This window comes from Apiospora hydei (assembly GCF_038363865.1).
Source record: "Apiospora hydei strain CBS 114990 chromosome Unknown utg000006l_segment0_segment0, whole genome shotgun sequence".
Classification (NCBI taxonomy): Eukaryota; Fungi; Ascomycota; class Sordariomycetes; order Amphisphaeriales; family Apiosporaceae; genus Apiospora; species Apiospora hydei.
The window spans coordinates 491,750-506,132 of record NW_027117365.1 but is presented as its reverse complement, the minus strand read 5'-3'; the positions used below and the strand labels follow the sequence as shown (position 1 = coordinate 506,132).

Here is a 14,383-nt window from a genome sequence, read left to right as displayed (position 1 = left end):
CCGGACCACGACAACTGCCGCGGCCGAGCTCTGGTAGTGGGTATGCTTCGGTCTCAACACCGACGGGATGGTGATACGAGATGCAAGCTGGCTTACACCGGACGCCTACTTCTCGAGAGCCTGCATTGGAGCTCACCGAGGATGCCGGACAAATTAAGACAGCGGGCTATACGGCTTGATGCTATACGAGGTGCAGTCAGTAGAATCAGAAGACCAAAAGCTGCAAGAGAGGACAATAATATCGGGTTCCGGAGTAGAACATCGAGATATAAATACCCCCATGATTCCTATGAGTTGGGAGTCTCGAGATATCATCCTCACCCACCACTCCTCAGCAGCATCCAGCTCTCCTATTACAAACCAAACCACCAAAAGCCTAACTCGAACACTCTAGTTCCCTCTTTCTTCAACCTCACCCAAAGACACAATGCAGTTCCCCTTTTTCCTCGCCCTGGCCGCCACCGCCGTCCTGGCCATGCCCTCGAACAACCTCGAGGCCCGTCACGAGTGCACGCCGCCCTCGTACGCCTGCAAGGGCGACAAGTCGGGCTGGCTTGTCTGCAACGTCGATGGAAGCTGGCTGGTAAGTCTTTTGATGAACATCTTCTCGTAGTGTGAATGTCTTGCTAACTCGGCGTCCAGAACGGCGGTTCCTGCCCCAAGGGAACTACTTGCAGCCCCATCAACAACCTGCCTTACTGCACTTAGATGCTTGCTCGGATGGTGATCTCGAAGGGCTAAAGGGGGTTGGTTGGTTCGGTGGAATAGGTGGCCTACGGTGTGGATGGTGCTTGCTAGCTAGCTTGGAGAAGGAAACATATCACGCTCCTTATATTAGTCTGATAATGCATTATCCTATGACCTCACTGAGTTTCAGCAGTAGCCTATATCGTGGAATTTCATATAAGGCAGGCTCCTGCGCAGTTCGTACACATCGAGCTAGACCAAACGGCATGTAGTCAGCTCGCACCCAGAGGCATACAGAGGAAGTTGATACTTTTGCTCGAATAGATGGTCTACAATGGATCGAAGTTGTGTACTCGGGAGCGAATGTAGTAGAGACGACGACAGGGGCAGGTTGTGAGGCGTGTCCTCAAGGCACGCTTGCCCTCATCAAACGCTGCGTTTCGGTTGTTCCTGCCCGGCCGGTCAACGCATCTGGTGTTTAGTTAACGGGATGAATAAGTGGCAGAGAGACTCTTCTTTTCGGGGGACATATTCGATGGGAGCCACAAGAGGTGTATCGCCGGGCCCAAGCATCCGTGGGGGTGGCGGGCTAGTATTCGATTTAGATCTCCCCCATTTATCCAGAAGTAGGAGAGGATCTCTTGGCAGTCAACTTACACCAGTTTCTCCCCATATTCGCGACTCCCAAACTTGAGGATCATGGCGGATACTCTCAAAAAGAACTTGCTGTCGAACTGTGCAAATGCAACTGCTAGGCAAGAGTTGCTGCAGGTGAAGGGCAGCCAAATCCGACAGTACCTAGCGGCGGGGCATTTCATTGTGTCTGCCTAGCAGGGGGCGTGAGAGCTAGATAACTGTTGCGACACCGTTCATTAAATACCATCGATCAAAAGAAGCTCTCGAATTGTCTTCATCAAAGGCGTTTAGTCTACTGGAGTTGACGACACTGTACTGTCACAAGTTTAGCGATCAAATCACATCATGGCGTGCCGTCTAAGTGCCGAGCTCTGGCAGATCATCTTCTCCGACGTGGACGGGGCGCCCCGAAACCACACCCGGCACGAGCACCGCGTGCAAGAGCGCACCCAAGACCTCCTCAGCTGCTGTCTCGTCTGCCGGGCCTGGCGATACGAGGCCCAGCGCGCCCTGGAGGCGGTCGTCCTCATCACCAACCGCAAACAACTCGAGGCCCGATTGGCCAGTCGCACGGCGGGGCAGGCTGGCGTGAGGCAACTCATCATCGCACAGAAGTGGTTCATGCATGGCAACGTGTGCCTGGACTTACATGACATACTGGACTACAACATGCCCCAACTGCAGTCTCTTGTACTTCGGGAGGGCATTACATTACATCAGAGCAATCAGCCACGCCCTACCGAACTGGCGAATCTCTCAGGACTACGGGAGCTTGCGTTGACTGAGCACGGCGGTACTTCATATTGGCCGCCGCTGTTACTCCATTTGCCGCGTCTGCAACATCTTCACCTAGGCCATTCTTTGGGGTTCATTTTAGATTCAGAGATGCCGCCTTTCAGCCTAACGTCGCTGGAAATCTCGCATTGCAACATGAGCTCGGCGGCGTTGCAATGGTTGGTGGCCAAGTCGGCCGAGAGCCTCTGCAGCCTCTCCGTGGAGGGCCTACAGCAAGAGTGGGACACGTTCATCCACCTATCTGCCATGCGAACTCGCGGACTCCTGCCCAAGGTGCGCCATCTTTCCTTCTCCGGGCCCGAGACGGCGCACTCCAGCTACAGCAAGCATCTCCCGAGAAAGGTGACGGAGCCACTGGCTTGTTGGGGCGGCATCGAGTCGACGTACATCCGCGCGGGCGACACGAAGATGCGCAGCGCCATCATCAACGGGATCGCGGCAATTTCGCCGCCTCCCGTCATCGAGCTGGATGCAAGCCGAATGCAGTTCCAAGACCTCAAAACCGTCTTCCGGACACGGAAAGCCAAGCTTCAGGCCGAGACCGTTCTGAGGCTCACCACGGACGTGGATTACGACAGTACTTGGGGCTACTGGACTGATGAGTACGCCGAGGATGCACAGGAGCTTGCGCAAATGAACGGGGTGGTTTTGGAGATGGACAGAGTGCCACATCATGCCTGAATTTAAAGCATTATGGCGGCCCTCTTTCCCGTGTTACTCCGTCTCCCGTTGGATTTTGACGGGCCTTGTAGGTTAACAGGTACAAGGACAGGGACGGTAAAACACAACACGCCAATTCACCATCTACGGGCCTTGCTCATATAAATTAGAATGGAATCTCTAGAATCAAAGTAAATATATATAATGCCGTATACTATATTATCTAAATAAATTGCACATCAGTCAGGGATGTTCACCTTGTCACGTGTGTACATCTCAATACATTCAATCAATGTTTCTTTTCTCATCTTTTGCATGGCATGCAGCTGTTCGTCCACCTAAGGCCGGGTTAATAATGACGATGGCCCCACACTGAGCACCCCTGACACATGCTGGGGAGGGGGAGTGTCTTGAGTGGGTTGCTTGCTTGAAACCCGTTAATTGCTTGGTTCAAGTGCTTGCAGGCTTGCAGCGCAGTGAGACAGGGAGGAGTGCACTGTAGCAAGTAACTGACCAGGCAGTGAAATACCTCAAGCAATAGGCCACTCACTGGCTGGCTGCTTGGCATGTACCTAAAGTGCTCAGACAGGGACTTGACCAAAAAGGCACCACTTTGTTGATCTGCCCGCCAGCCTGCCCTGCCTTGGACTGGAAAGCTGAAGGGCCAGTCATTTTCGTTACGCAGCTTCAATCGGCGACGTTTCAACTTAGCTTCTCCCAACATCATTCCCATTTGCCTGCCTACTACCACACGCAAAAATACCGCCAAGATGGATAACTTCAAGGCCTTCGGAAGCAGTCTGAGGTCAGTATTCTGTCCATCTTCCCATCATGAATTGCCCCACCTACGAGGCCTTTTTTTCTCTCTTAATCGTAAGAGGGTCTCGTCATACCCTCTGTGGTCGCTCGCGATAGCGGTCGCTGTCGCTTTGCCTGCCTAGCAACATGGAAGCACAGGAATCTTCTATAGTTTGATCGCAATTTACTGACGATGACGAGGGCAACAGCTCTATCGGCTCCCAGATCACCCCCTTTGCCACGCGCAACTTCCAGTACGCCAAGGAGCAGCTTGGCCAAGCTGAGGACAAGGTATGAAAACAGCTGCCCTAGAGCTTTCTACACTGGGAACACTCGGTCGCTGACGACGCCCTCTTTCTTACTGGCCCTCCAGACCCAGCTGCCCCCGACTACATCGACCTCGAGAAGCGCGTCGATGCCCTCAAGGCCGTCCACCAGAAGATGCTGGCGGTGACGTCGCAGTACTCGCACGAGGCCTACGACTACCCGCCCAACATCAAGGAAACCTTCTCGGACCTCGGCCGCACCGTCAGCGAAAAGGTCCAGCTGCTGTCCACCGCCACCACCCCCGCCGAGGCCCAGGCCGCCCTGACGGCGCCCCCCGCCGCCAAGCCCCAGCCCAAGACCTTCAACCACGCCCTCGCCCGCGCCAGCCTGGCCAGCTCCCAGCTGCTGCACCAGCAGCACACCGGCGCCGGCGAGGACCCCCTCGCCACCGCCCTCGAGAAGTACGCCCTCGCCAGCGAGCGCGTCGGCGAGACCCGCCTCGCCCAGGACGCCCAGATCCAGAGCCGCTACCTGGCCGGCTGGAACACCACCCTCAACACCAATCTCATGTTCGCGACCCGCGCGCGCAAGAACGTCGAGAAGGCCCGTCTGACGCTGGATTCCGTCAAGTCGCGCGTGAAGGGAAACGCCTGGAAGATCGGCGCCGCCTCCCCCAGAGATGGCGAGCACCACGAGGAGCTCAGCGCCGAGGCCCAGGGAGGAGATTGAGAAGGCCGAGGACGAGTTCGTCACTCAGACCGAGGAGGCCGTCAGCGTCATGAAGAACGTGAGTAGCAACATGCGCATTGGTCCCGTCACGTAGATTTTCCGTACTAACCAAGTCTTAGGTGCTCGATACCCCCGAACCTCTGCGCAACCTCGCCGAGCTCATCGCCGCCCAGGTTGAGTACCATAAGAAGGCCTACGATATCCTTGCCGAGCTTGCTCCCGTCATCGAGGGTCTCCAGGTCGAGCAGGAGGCCGCCTACCGAAAGAGCCGCGAGAGCGGCGCATAGATGCACGACCTCCGTCTGACTATGAGACCCCCATATACCCACATTGGTAGAGTGCTACAATACGTAGCCTAGGCTAGGAGGACAGGCTTCGAGTGTGCGTGCGTACGTGCAGGAAACCAAGGGGTGGCGTTGCCGCAGGGAAATTCGCACCCAAGGTCCCCTTCGTTTTCGATTCTAGCGGCAAACTGTGTCTGTTCGCAAGAAGGAATTACGGTTGCCTTTCTTCGTGGGGGTTTTTTGCCTAGTGCGCCCCCGGATTCACCAATATCAATTCACATTGTTCTGACGTCCGAATCCAATCTTTATGCTGTGATATGAATACATACTGCCCCGACTGATGGAAGACGGATGGCCAACCGACCATACATACCTAGGTCTACTCTCACATAGCATGGTAAGCCCCACTGCAAGCGACACAACATAGATCAGCCTTTCCTAGTCCAATAAAATTGGACATAAGGAGAGGTCAAAAATGGATCTTCGCCATAAGCAAAAACTTTAACACCTCCGCGCAATGCAAAAGGAGAAATTCATGACTCGGCTGGGGCTCGATCCCAGGACCTTCAGTGTGTTAGACTGACGTGATAACCAACTACACCACCAAGCCTTGATTTGGGGTTGTTGAGTTGTCTCCTTTTATATTAATATATCAAGATCAAATTTTTGCTGTACGCTCATTGCCAATTCTACACCTTCGACATGGTCGAAACAAACCAGGTAGAATTCCATTGCTTGCACAGCTTCAATCCGTGCGAAACGGGCCTGGTCGGCGGTAGCTCTCCATTATGGCAAACACCATCATGTCCATCAGATATTCTTGGGTCACGAACAACCGACTACTAGATGTCCTTTCGGGAGAAGACGTGTTAGAAAAACTGTTTCAATTGTGGTCTTATCTATAGAATTCCATCTTCGTCAACTCGTTAAGACATATGCCGATCAATCTTTCGATCTCTCCCAAATTGATACTCAAAGCCACCGGCACCCATATAAAACCAGACTTTGCTGCTGCCCCGAGGCACCTCGTCCAACGTATACTGACCAACAAGTACATCTCCGACAAACCTGACACATAACAACCCTCTGCCTTGGCGTATTGCTGCGTCCTCCACCCCGCCGAACAGAAACAATGATAAAATATATATACAGCCACTCTGTGTGTGTGAACCATCTTGCTGTTCTTCAATCCTTCACTAACCGTGCTGTCAACTTTTCCTCGCAAACGAGCGATGTATGCCGGATGATGCCAATGCCAATAGACGCAATCATGCACAGGGTGGGTTGACCCTAACAGATATCATTGATGAAGTAATAAAGCCTTCCTGAATTGTGTTTGCAGCGGCAGCGAGCTGCTCACCAAAGGGGTCCAGCCCATTTCCTTCCTTCGCCGGAACCCCGATAATAGTTGGCGATGACCTGGAAATATGCATGCTGCACCTACTCATTTGACGGCGATGGGCAGCCGTGTTCGGGGGTACAGCGGTGATCGGGGTCGCATTCGCTTTGGTCGCGGTCTTCCAAGCAAAGCTATTTACCAGCCTTGGATGGAAGCTGCTTGTCCTTGGGCGCAATCGGCTTTTTGATCGTCCCGGCCAGCCACCAAAGCGTGCCTTGGGGGTCAGCGAGCATCCTCTTCACTGCCTTCCAGCGGGCCTTGAAGGGCACGGGCGCGGGACCCGCCCCGATGCGCCAGAGCAGCACGAACCAGGCGCCGCTGAGCACACGTACCACCAGTGGGAGTAGCAGCCGGCGGGTCACCCAGTTTTGTCGGTCGTACAAGGCCGCGAGCGAATTCCAGGTGTGGATGTAGTCCCGGATGAGGTCCTCGGACCTGCTGTCGTACAGGGTGTCGAATGTTGGTATGGTTGTTGCTGCAGGGCGGGGCCTATCGTACACGTAGTCCTCTAGCATGAATTCCGTGATGTTCAGCCCCGGGATGTCTGTCACAGTCTTGGGGTCGCGGCCTTGTTGCTTCTTGGTATTAGAGCTGCTTGTGGCAGCCGCCTCCTCGTCAGCGAAACCGAGCTTGTCCATTAGCAGATGGTATAATTCCTTATTCGGGCAGTCTGCAAGCTCCTGCTCAATCATCTCCCCCATTACCTTGGCGAAAGGGGTACGTCGTCCTTGTGGTTTCCTGGGAGCGTCAGGGTCATCCCCATCGGGTAAGGGGGTGCTGGATGCTATCATCTGGTCTATCGACAAGTGCAGATCCGAACCCATATCCATAAATTTCTTAGCCTCCACCTTGACTTCCGCTAAGGGCATGTCCTCGAACTCGCTGTGTACTCTCTTGAAGCAGCCGGGGATTCCCTCATCTGGGCCCGGGTAAGCGTCCATGGCTTCGTCAGCCTTGGCCTTCAGCTCCGACAAACTTCTTGCCTCGAAATCTTTGCCTTCTTTGGGAGCGGCCTGGGTGTTAGTGGCCACGGAGATTGGAGGAGCCGACGAAAATTTGTCCAGCTCTGTCCACAGCTGCTTCTTGGACATGTCCTCGATGTCACATCGGTACTTTTCGAGACCACCGGGGATTTTCGTGGACATTTCCTTGAGGTCACGTTGGTACCTTTCGAGACCACTAGAGATTTCCTTCTCACCATGCGAGGGAGTGATCACCACCCGAGGGACTGCGGCCTCCTTGCCCTTGGATGCTCCACCCTCGGTTGCTTTGCCTTTGTTCTCCTTGCCATCGCTGGATTCCACGCTGTCCTCTTCGCCATTGGACTCTCCAGAAGTGCTGGGTGCAACGAACGCATCATATTGACCTTGGGTTGCTGCCCTACCGTTGCTTCCTTTGTCATTGCTGGCTTCCGTGCCGCTGTAGTCATCGGCGGCGTCGGGGTTATCATCCATGTGGTGGCAGGGCGTAATCTCCGAAGAGGCTGCTGCATTGCCACGTTCGACTGCGCTGACGTTGGTTGATATTCCGCTAGCTGATGGCTGGGGAGGCTGGAGTGGCTGTTCTGATACAGAACTGCGGCTGTAACCTGGTGGCGTGGGAGGTAATGTTAGCTTTGTACGCTGTACAGACCACATCCCTATTGGGACCTCGGTCCGACAGTTGAAGGGCAATGAAAGGCATGAGCAAGCGATAACTCACGAACGGAAGCAAGAGGAGCCAGGTGGGTAGCCTGCGTGGTTTTGTTGATAGTGCCCAAACGACCAGACATAAAGTCCTCCATGTCGATAGTGTCTAAAGCACCAGACATGTAGCTCTTTGCACCATAAGTCAGCAAACAGAGGCCTGATGAGCGAGGGACAGCTCCCAATCGAGCGGACGAGAAGAGCTTGTGGGTATTATGCTAACCTCATCCCACTTTAGGGGTACTTCATCGTAGCCACAAACTTGGCCTCGAGCCCGTGCGTGGTGGCTAAGGCAGAGCAGATACACCTTGCAATGCTTCATGTCCTTGCCAACAAACAACATTCGGGTGGCCCTGTTTTCACAGCAGGCGGCACCGTCATTGGCGTTGGTGGCTCGCCAGGCTCCATTGCCGGCGTCGTAGTCGTCTTTCAGGAGCGAATTCATCTCAGGCAGAGGCGGGTTGGTGGGGACAAACCAGAACACCGAGCAAGGCATGATTTCTTCGCGGACCAAGCGCCGGCTGTACTGGCAGCGGTGCATGAAGGGAAGGTCGTAGATGAACCGCTGGTGGTAGGCACAGAGGCGGGCCTCGAACTTGTTCTTGGAGAACGTTCTCGTGGCGGGCTCGCTGCATGACTCCACGCCACACAGGACCTTCTCCTGGAGAAGAGGCTCCTGGAGAAGAGGTGTCGTCTCCGCCATCTTGGTCTGCTGCTCTTGCTGAGCTTTGGTGATCTGGGGGGATCGATGCCGTAGCAGATGGGTGTTTGTGGGTTTTGTGCGATGTCGGGGAGAAATGGGGTGCATTGGAGTAGAGTATGAGGAAAAGAACTTGTCTAACTGTTTATATCGTTCAGTTGACTGCTGGGAATGCGTGAAAAGATTGACGATACATCAATGCTCGAGCAAAGTGCTGCGAAGATCTTGTGTAGGTATGCCATAGCTGGCCCAGGGAAGTTGCGCTGCCGTAGGCCAATTCCTTCTCGTTCACTTGAGCAAGTAGGTGTAATCGTGCTTCGGGAAGGGCTGTTTGGGGAGAACTGCCTCAATGTGAGACGTTGCACTTTCCTCCTTTCGAGGACTCGTACTCAATTATGGTAGCATGGCTGATTGGGGATGGAGAAGCCGCGGGTCAAACACAACAGCAGGACGTTTCTTCCCGTGGTTGGGTTCTGGCATGGAAGATAAAAGACATTCCCAATACAAATGGAAGGGAAAGTGTGTGGGTATTTGGGCGAAGGGCCAACTGCCGCATTTTGAGCAACCACGATGGGTCAAATGGGATGCTATGACCAGATGTCGGCCGGGCTACAGCATGTGCAGTGAAAGATGGATTGCTTTGCCAGTGTCAGGTGATTACATATAGTTGACAGCCGCGACAACTGCGCCAATCTCCCATTGAGTGGTGTATGGTCTTGTGAAGTTAAGTTGCTAGATAAAGCAGACTGTGTAGTCCAACTCTGCATGTATGTGCTGTGCTTGAGATCCTAAATTCCATTTGTGTGTATCATGCTCCGTCCCATGCTTATGCGTATGCTGCTCATGCCAATGCTGATGCTTGCCATATGGGATATGCTCTGACCATCACCGCCATTCATCATTGTCATTCGTATCAGAAGCAAAGCGATCCTCGAGTAAAAAGTGCCCATGCTGACATAGTGAAAAACCGTACGCCCATGCCGACAGTAAAAAGTGTAGCAAGAAATAGTTCAGAAAAACATCAAATCCTCGTCTTTCCATCCCAGCTTGCCGAGGATGGCATGCACACTCTTCTCCATAGGCGCAGGCCCGCAAATGAGCACCAAATCGTCGCTGCCGGGTTCTGCATACGGACCGACCTCCTTCTCTAGCAGCCTAGCGTCGATGCGTCCGCGTGGTCCAGTCCAGCTCGCCTCAGGCTGGCTGAGGGTGTGCAGTAGGGTAAGTTTGTGCTCGTTGCCCGTTTTCAAGTCGTCAATTTCCGCCCTCAAGAGAATGTCCTCCTCGGTGCGATTCCCGTCCAGGACCAGACACCGCGTCGGGTCTTCCGAGTCCTTCATCACGGCGCGGAGAACCTGGAAGATAGGGGTGATGCCAGAGCCGCCGCAGATCATGATGAACCGCTTCACCTTGCGCTGTGTGGCCCCGATGCTGCACATGCCGCGGCCAAGGTACTCAAACCGACCCGTGGGCCCCTTGAAGTCGACGAAATGGCCAATCGGGATTGAGTCAAGTGCCTGCGTCATTCGGCCGCCCTTGCACTCCGGAGTGTCATAGTAGATCTTGACAAGAACATGCAGTTTCCCCTGGCCGTTGATATCCGAGATCGGCGTGTAGGAGCGGATGATGGCCTCGCGTGTCACCGGGTCCCGCAATCGCATCATGAGGTGTTTGCCGACCGGAAGCCCGGCGGTTTGGGAGGGATGCTCCAGATCGAAGGTGAAGATTTTGGTGTCGCTCGAGAGTCGGGTTTTGGCGGACAGAATCGCCTTGGTCCATAGCTTGGATTGGAGAAAGATTGGCCGGGCCTCCTCATTGTCCGTTGCATCTGTAGACGCAACTTCGCCGCTGGACAGAATCGCTCGGGACACCTCATCCAACGTTCCGATGTGATAGTCGGGCATCATGGCCTTGGCGTTCTCGCTGTCTTTTGGGCGTGTCAGAAGGGATGCGCGAAAGGCGGAAGATTCAGGAGCGTGTACTTACGAATAGCCAAAAAACTCCTCGCTGGCATCTTGCCCGGCCGCACCGAAGATGGACGTCGCTCCACCAGGGTGGCCCTCCAAGTATTGTGTGCCATCGTACACTTCTCCGTTTATCACGAACCACGGCTCAGTCTCGCCGCCATGCTGTCGTAACTCTTCTATCGTTATAATCCTCTTGACCTCTTTGTTAACGAGACATATTTCTATCGCTGGCTCCTGTTCGGTGGCAGTGGTCTCTTCTCCTTTCACACTCTCGCCCCAAAAACCATTCGAAAGGTTCCCGCCCGCCTTTTTGACCCTTTCCATCCAACCGCCGGGCATCAATGCTGGCTGGGTCGGGTGCTCAAACCTCAATTCGTGGGCTTCTTTGTGGATCACGACCCTGAACCAAGGGTTGTTCAGCATACCCAGCACACTCCAGTACATGTCGCGAGGCTGCACCATCATGGACTCGTCCATGGCCCGGACCATGATGTCGTCTGCCTGAGCTAGAGAATCAATTGGTATATCCAAGTGCCAGAAACACCAGCAGAAACAGCTTTCTCTCCATGACACGTCGAGACGACCACCATACAGCGTGTCGTCGTCTGGCGCTTGCCGATATTCGTCTTCGGGGTAAGCAATATTGGCAAGCAACCATGTCTTGCCCTTGTTGAGGGTTATTTCGACCCGGGTGACACGCTTGCCGCCTCCAGCATAAGCATACCCACGAACCGCATATGAATTAGCAGCGCCAGCGGTTGATACCTTCTCTCCATGCTCAGGATAGCAAGTCGCGCTGTTCGTGTTGAGATCGTAGATGGCGTATCTCTCATCCTTCCAGGTTTCTGGCAGGTTGGCGCTCATCTCGGGATCAACCATGGTCGGCAAGACTCGGTTGTCGTAGATGTGGTACCAGTTGTCACTGGGTGCGGCAGTGACAGTGATCTTCTTTAACCACTTCACACTGCGACCTCCGATCTGGCCGGGAACGACGACACGAAGGGGCTTGCCATGGTCCGGATGCAGCGTCTCCCCATTCATCTTGTGTGCAACAAGGATACCACGGTTCGGGTCCATTGCCCAGTTGAGCTTGACAGACGTCCCATAGTAACCATTTGGTAACTTGTCCGCCCCTTCGAAGCAGACGTACCTTGCACCCCGTTTTGGTATGGCTCGCTTCAGCAGATCTCCTATCACAACTCCTGTCCAGAGTGCTGTGGACAGGCCAGCAGCACCCCATGAAAAACCTTTGGTTTTCCTGACGACGTTCTGTTCTTTTCGACGATTACCAGCACACACTAGCGTGATGGGATAGGTGACTTGGTCGAAGTCCTTCAGTAAATCGGCCAGGGTCAACTTTATAGGCTGCTCCACCATGCCTTCGATCGAGAACTCCCAGTTTAGGACTTCGTCGTCCTCCACGTTGGGAACATGACCATGGTTACGGACAAAATGTAAATCTTTTGACGTGAGGAAGCCCTCGTTGTAGAGTTCACTCAGGGGTGCCTCTGTGTTGAACGGGTGGATACCGGTTAGGCGGATCAGCCTTGAGTCGCGCGGAACATGGCGGTCTGGAGTTTTGAGGTCTTCCGGCAAGACCGTAGTGTCAGGCCTCGATTTGGGCGGCAACGGGTATGCTGTGGATTTCACCGGAGAGGGTGCGTTACGGCTACCCCTGACTTCTCGCTCGGTGTCCGAATCACTGTCGGAACTGACGTCTCTGGAGTGGGAAGCCGTGGCCGGTGGCGTTGGGGGCAAAGCAAGAACTGAGGTTTGCGGCTTGGGCAATGCAACGGATGATGATCTCACCACCTCCATTTTAACGCAAATAAGAATGCAAGCAAAGACGCTAGATGGCCAGAGGCTACACGAAGCTCATATGGCATGCGGTATTAGAACACAGCAAAGGTTCCGTTTTAGCAGAGGTGCCGAAGAAACAAAGTGGTTGCAGGATAGATCATGTCGAGGAAGTGTAAAGGGGGAGCCCAGTGTAGTTGTAAAGCGTGCTGCTACCGGTACATTGGGCGTATGCAAGCAAGGAGGTTGCTTTGGGTTCTCGAACTCAGATTACCTCGGACTCGGAATGAGGGTCTTTCTCGCTGGCTCCACTCGGGTTAGTGAGTGAGCTTCGTCGAGCAGCCGACATGTTCCAATGATACGACGGAACCGGGTTGCACGTCGTAAGACCTGAAGCCAGCCAGGCCTCTCCTGGGTGGTGGTGATCGGATAGGGAGCGGAAAAACCGATGACGGGCAGATCTCCGTCCGTCCCTCTTGAGCCTTCTTCGTATAACACCAAAAAGATCAACCAGGACTAATGCCGTGCGAGTGCCTTACTTCATCTTGCATGGTAGCGAGGAGATGCATGTTCTCGGACGTGGAGATGGGACGTTCCAACAGCTCCTATTCCCGCGGCTGTAAGAGCCTTAGAGCCCTGCATCATACTATTAGGTGCAATTGTCACGTAAAGGGTCAAGGGCGTCATCCACAATCGCCGTCTTGGGTCCTTATCTGGGGCCCTTTGGTCTGTGGTTATCTTTCGGTTGCCCTCTTGGGCTCCTGCAGACGACCCCACTAGGGGCTCCCGACAGGCATTGGCCAATTGCGATGGGGTCTGGTGTTGATAAGACCACCACTGGAACAGCCCAGGTACGGAGATAGTAAATACACTAACTCTTGAGCCGCCAAACGTCCTTCCGACATCTGCATCTCCTGTCTTTCTCCTTGCAACTATTAATACCAGAGCGGGCCCCCAGTCTTAATAAAGTGTCTCTATTTCACTTACAACGTGGGACATATCAAGGATTCCTTGCTATCGCGACTCGAACTCACCTTCTGTTTCGGACCCAATGTGAATGATGATCGCCCACACACCACATGGACCTGCGTACTTCACCTATATGGCAAATGCAGTCAGCAGCAGCAGCAGCGGCAGCAACAGCGGCAGCAACAGCGGCAGAGGCAGCTTTAGGGTGCTATTACCCCGCAAAAAGCATGGCAAATTAATCAGATCAGAGCAAGGACCTGATCTGCATCGCAGGCCAATAGAGCGTACAACCGAGGTGGCTGTCGCGACGCATGCAGACAATATTGACACTCATGGGGGCTGCTCTTGTGATTGATGTTGGGTACGGAAAGTGCGGTGTGTATGCATTCTGCGGTTGGAGTTGATGTGACAGGACGCACCTTCAAAGTCCTGAGTTGGTGATTCGACAGTGATGACCAGAGCTAACCAACATTGAAGCATCCTATAACAGCTCACAAGAGCCAGTGTCAGGTGTTCTCAGCATGCAAATGGTAGTGGTGGCTCACATAACGGTGCATTATTCGTATAGTAGCACGTAGGATTGTCAGGCTCTGTCTGACAGAAACCGGTCCCTGTAAGTGCGTGCCTCGGTAGGTATGTAGAACAGACTGGTTGTTGCCCATCGAGCAAACAAAACATCTATAGCTGGCACTTTTAGATGCCCATACTCAACGCCTTACACATACACAGCTTCCAGAGCTTTTGTATATATCTCGTCAAAAGAGGGAAACAAGTATTTAACAGCAATTTATCGAACTGTATGGATTCCACATTTAGAGTCCCAAATAGATGCTCCTACATGCATTGAATTGTGGTCACGTTGTTGAACACCGATGTTGGCATTAATGAAAGTCGCCTCTCAACAACCAAAGGTTGACATAGCCAGAGCCGGTAGAAGGTAAATCCGTGCAAGCCAAGTTTTGGTGGTCACTTGGGGTACCTCCTTCCCTGGCAGGTACCTACAGAAGGCA

The 14,383-nt window shown here is 53.7% G+C and overlaps 7 protein-coding genes across 7 annotated transcripts; 3 read left to right on the top strand and 4 right to left on the bottom strand.

Annotated features, from left to right (window-relative positions):
- Positions 1–427: 427 nt before the first annotated feature.
- Positions 428–708, top strand: PG997_007337 (uncharacterized protein; the record flags this gene model as incomplete). Its single annotated transcript, XM_066811652.1, has 2 exons — positions 428–583; positions 643–708. 2 exons carry the CDS (start codon positions 428–430, stop codon positions 706–708), a joined length of 222 nt encoding a protein of 73 aa, XP_066666994.1.
- Positions 709–1,680: 972 nt separating this feature from the next.
- On the bottom strand, positions 1,681–2,790 carry PG997_007336 (uncharacterized protein; the record flags this gene model as incomplete). Its single annotated transcript, XM_066811651.1, has 2 exons — positions 1,681–1,962; positions 2,431–2,790. The coding sequence occupies 2 exons, from the start codon at positions 2,788–2,790 to the stop codon at positions 1,681–1,683; spliced, it is 642 nt and encodes a 213-aa protein (XP_066666993.1).
- Positions 2,791–3,548: 758 nt separating this feature from the next.
- Positions 3,549–4,572, top strand: PG997_007335 (uncharacterized protein; the record flags this gene model as incomplete). Its single annotated transcript, XM_066811650.1, has 3 exons — positions 3,549–3,587; positions 3,778–3,867; positions 3,889–4,572. The coding sequence occupies 3 exons, from the start codon at positions 3,549–3,551 to the stop codon at positions 4,570–4,572; spliced, it is 813 nt and encodes a 270-aa protein (XP_066666992.1).
- A 49-nt stretch (positions 4,573–4,621) lies between these two features.
- On the top strand, positions 4,622–4,859 carry PG997_007334 (putative BAR domain protein; the record flags this gene model as incomplete). The annotated part of the gene is made up of 2 exons (XM_066811649.1): positions 4,622–4,630; positions 4,692–4,859. 2 exons carry the CDS (start codon positions 4,622–4,624, stop codon positions 4,857–4,859), a joined length of 177 nt encoding a protein of 58 aa, XP_066666991.1.
- Positions 4,860–6,386: 1,527 nt separating this feature from the next.
- Positions 6,387–7,709, bottom strand: PG997_007333 (uncharacterized protein; the record flags this gene model as incomplete). Its single annotated transcript, XM_066811648.1, has 1 exon — positions 6,387–7,709. One exon carries the CDS (start codon positions 7,707–7,709, stop codon positions 6,387–6,389), a length of 1,323 nt encoding a protein of 440 aa, XP_066666990.1.
- A 376-nt stretch (positions 7,710–8,085) lies between these two features.
- On the bottom strand, positions 8,086–8,643 carry PG997_007332 (uncharacterized protein; the record flags this gene model as incomplete). Its single annotated transcript, XM_066811647.1, has 1 exon — positions 8,086–8,643. The coding sequence occupies one exon, from the start codon at positions 8,641–8,643 to the stop codon at positions 8,086–8,088; it is 558 nt and encodes a 185-aa protein (XP_066666989.1).
- Positions 8,644–9,650: 1,007 nt separating this feature from the next.
- PG997_007331 (nitrate reductase) lies at positions 9,651–12,425 on the bottom strand (the record flags this gene model as incomplete). Its single annotated transcript, XM_066811646.1, has 2 exons — positions 9,651–10,563; positions 10,627–12,425. The coding sequence occupies 2 exons, from the start codon at positions 12,423–12,425 to the stop codon at positions 9,651–9,653; spliced, it is 2,712 nt and encodes a 903-aa protein (XP_066666988.1).
- Positions 12,426–14,383: the final 1,958 nt, after the last annotated feature.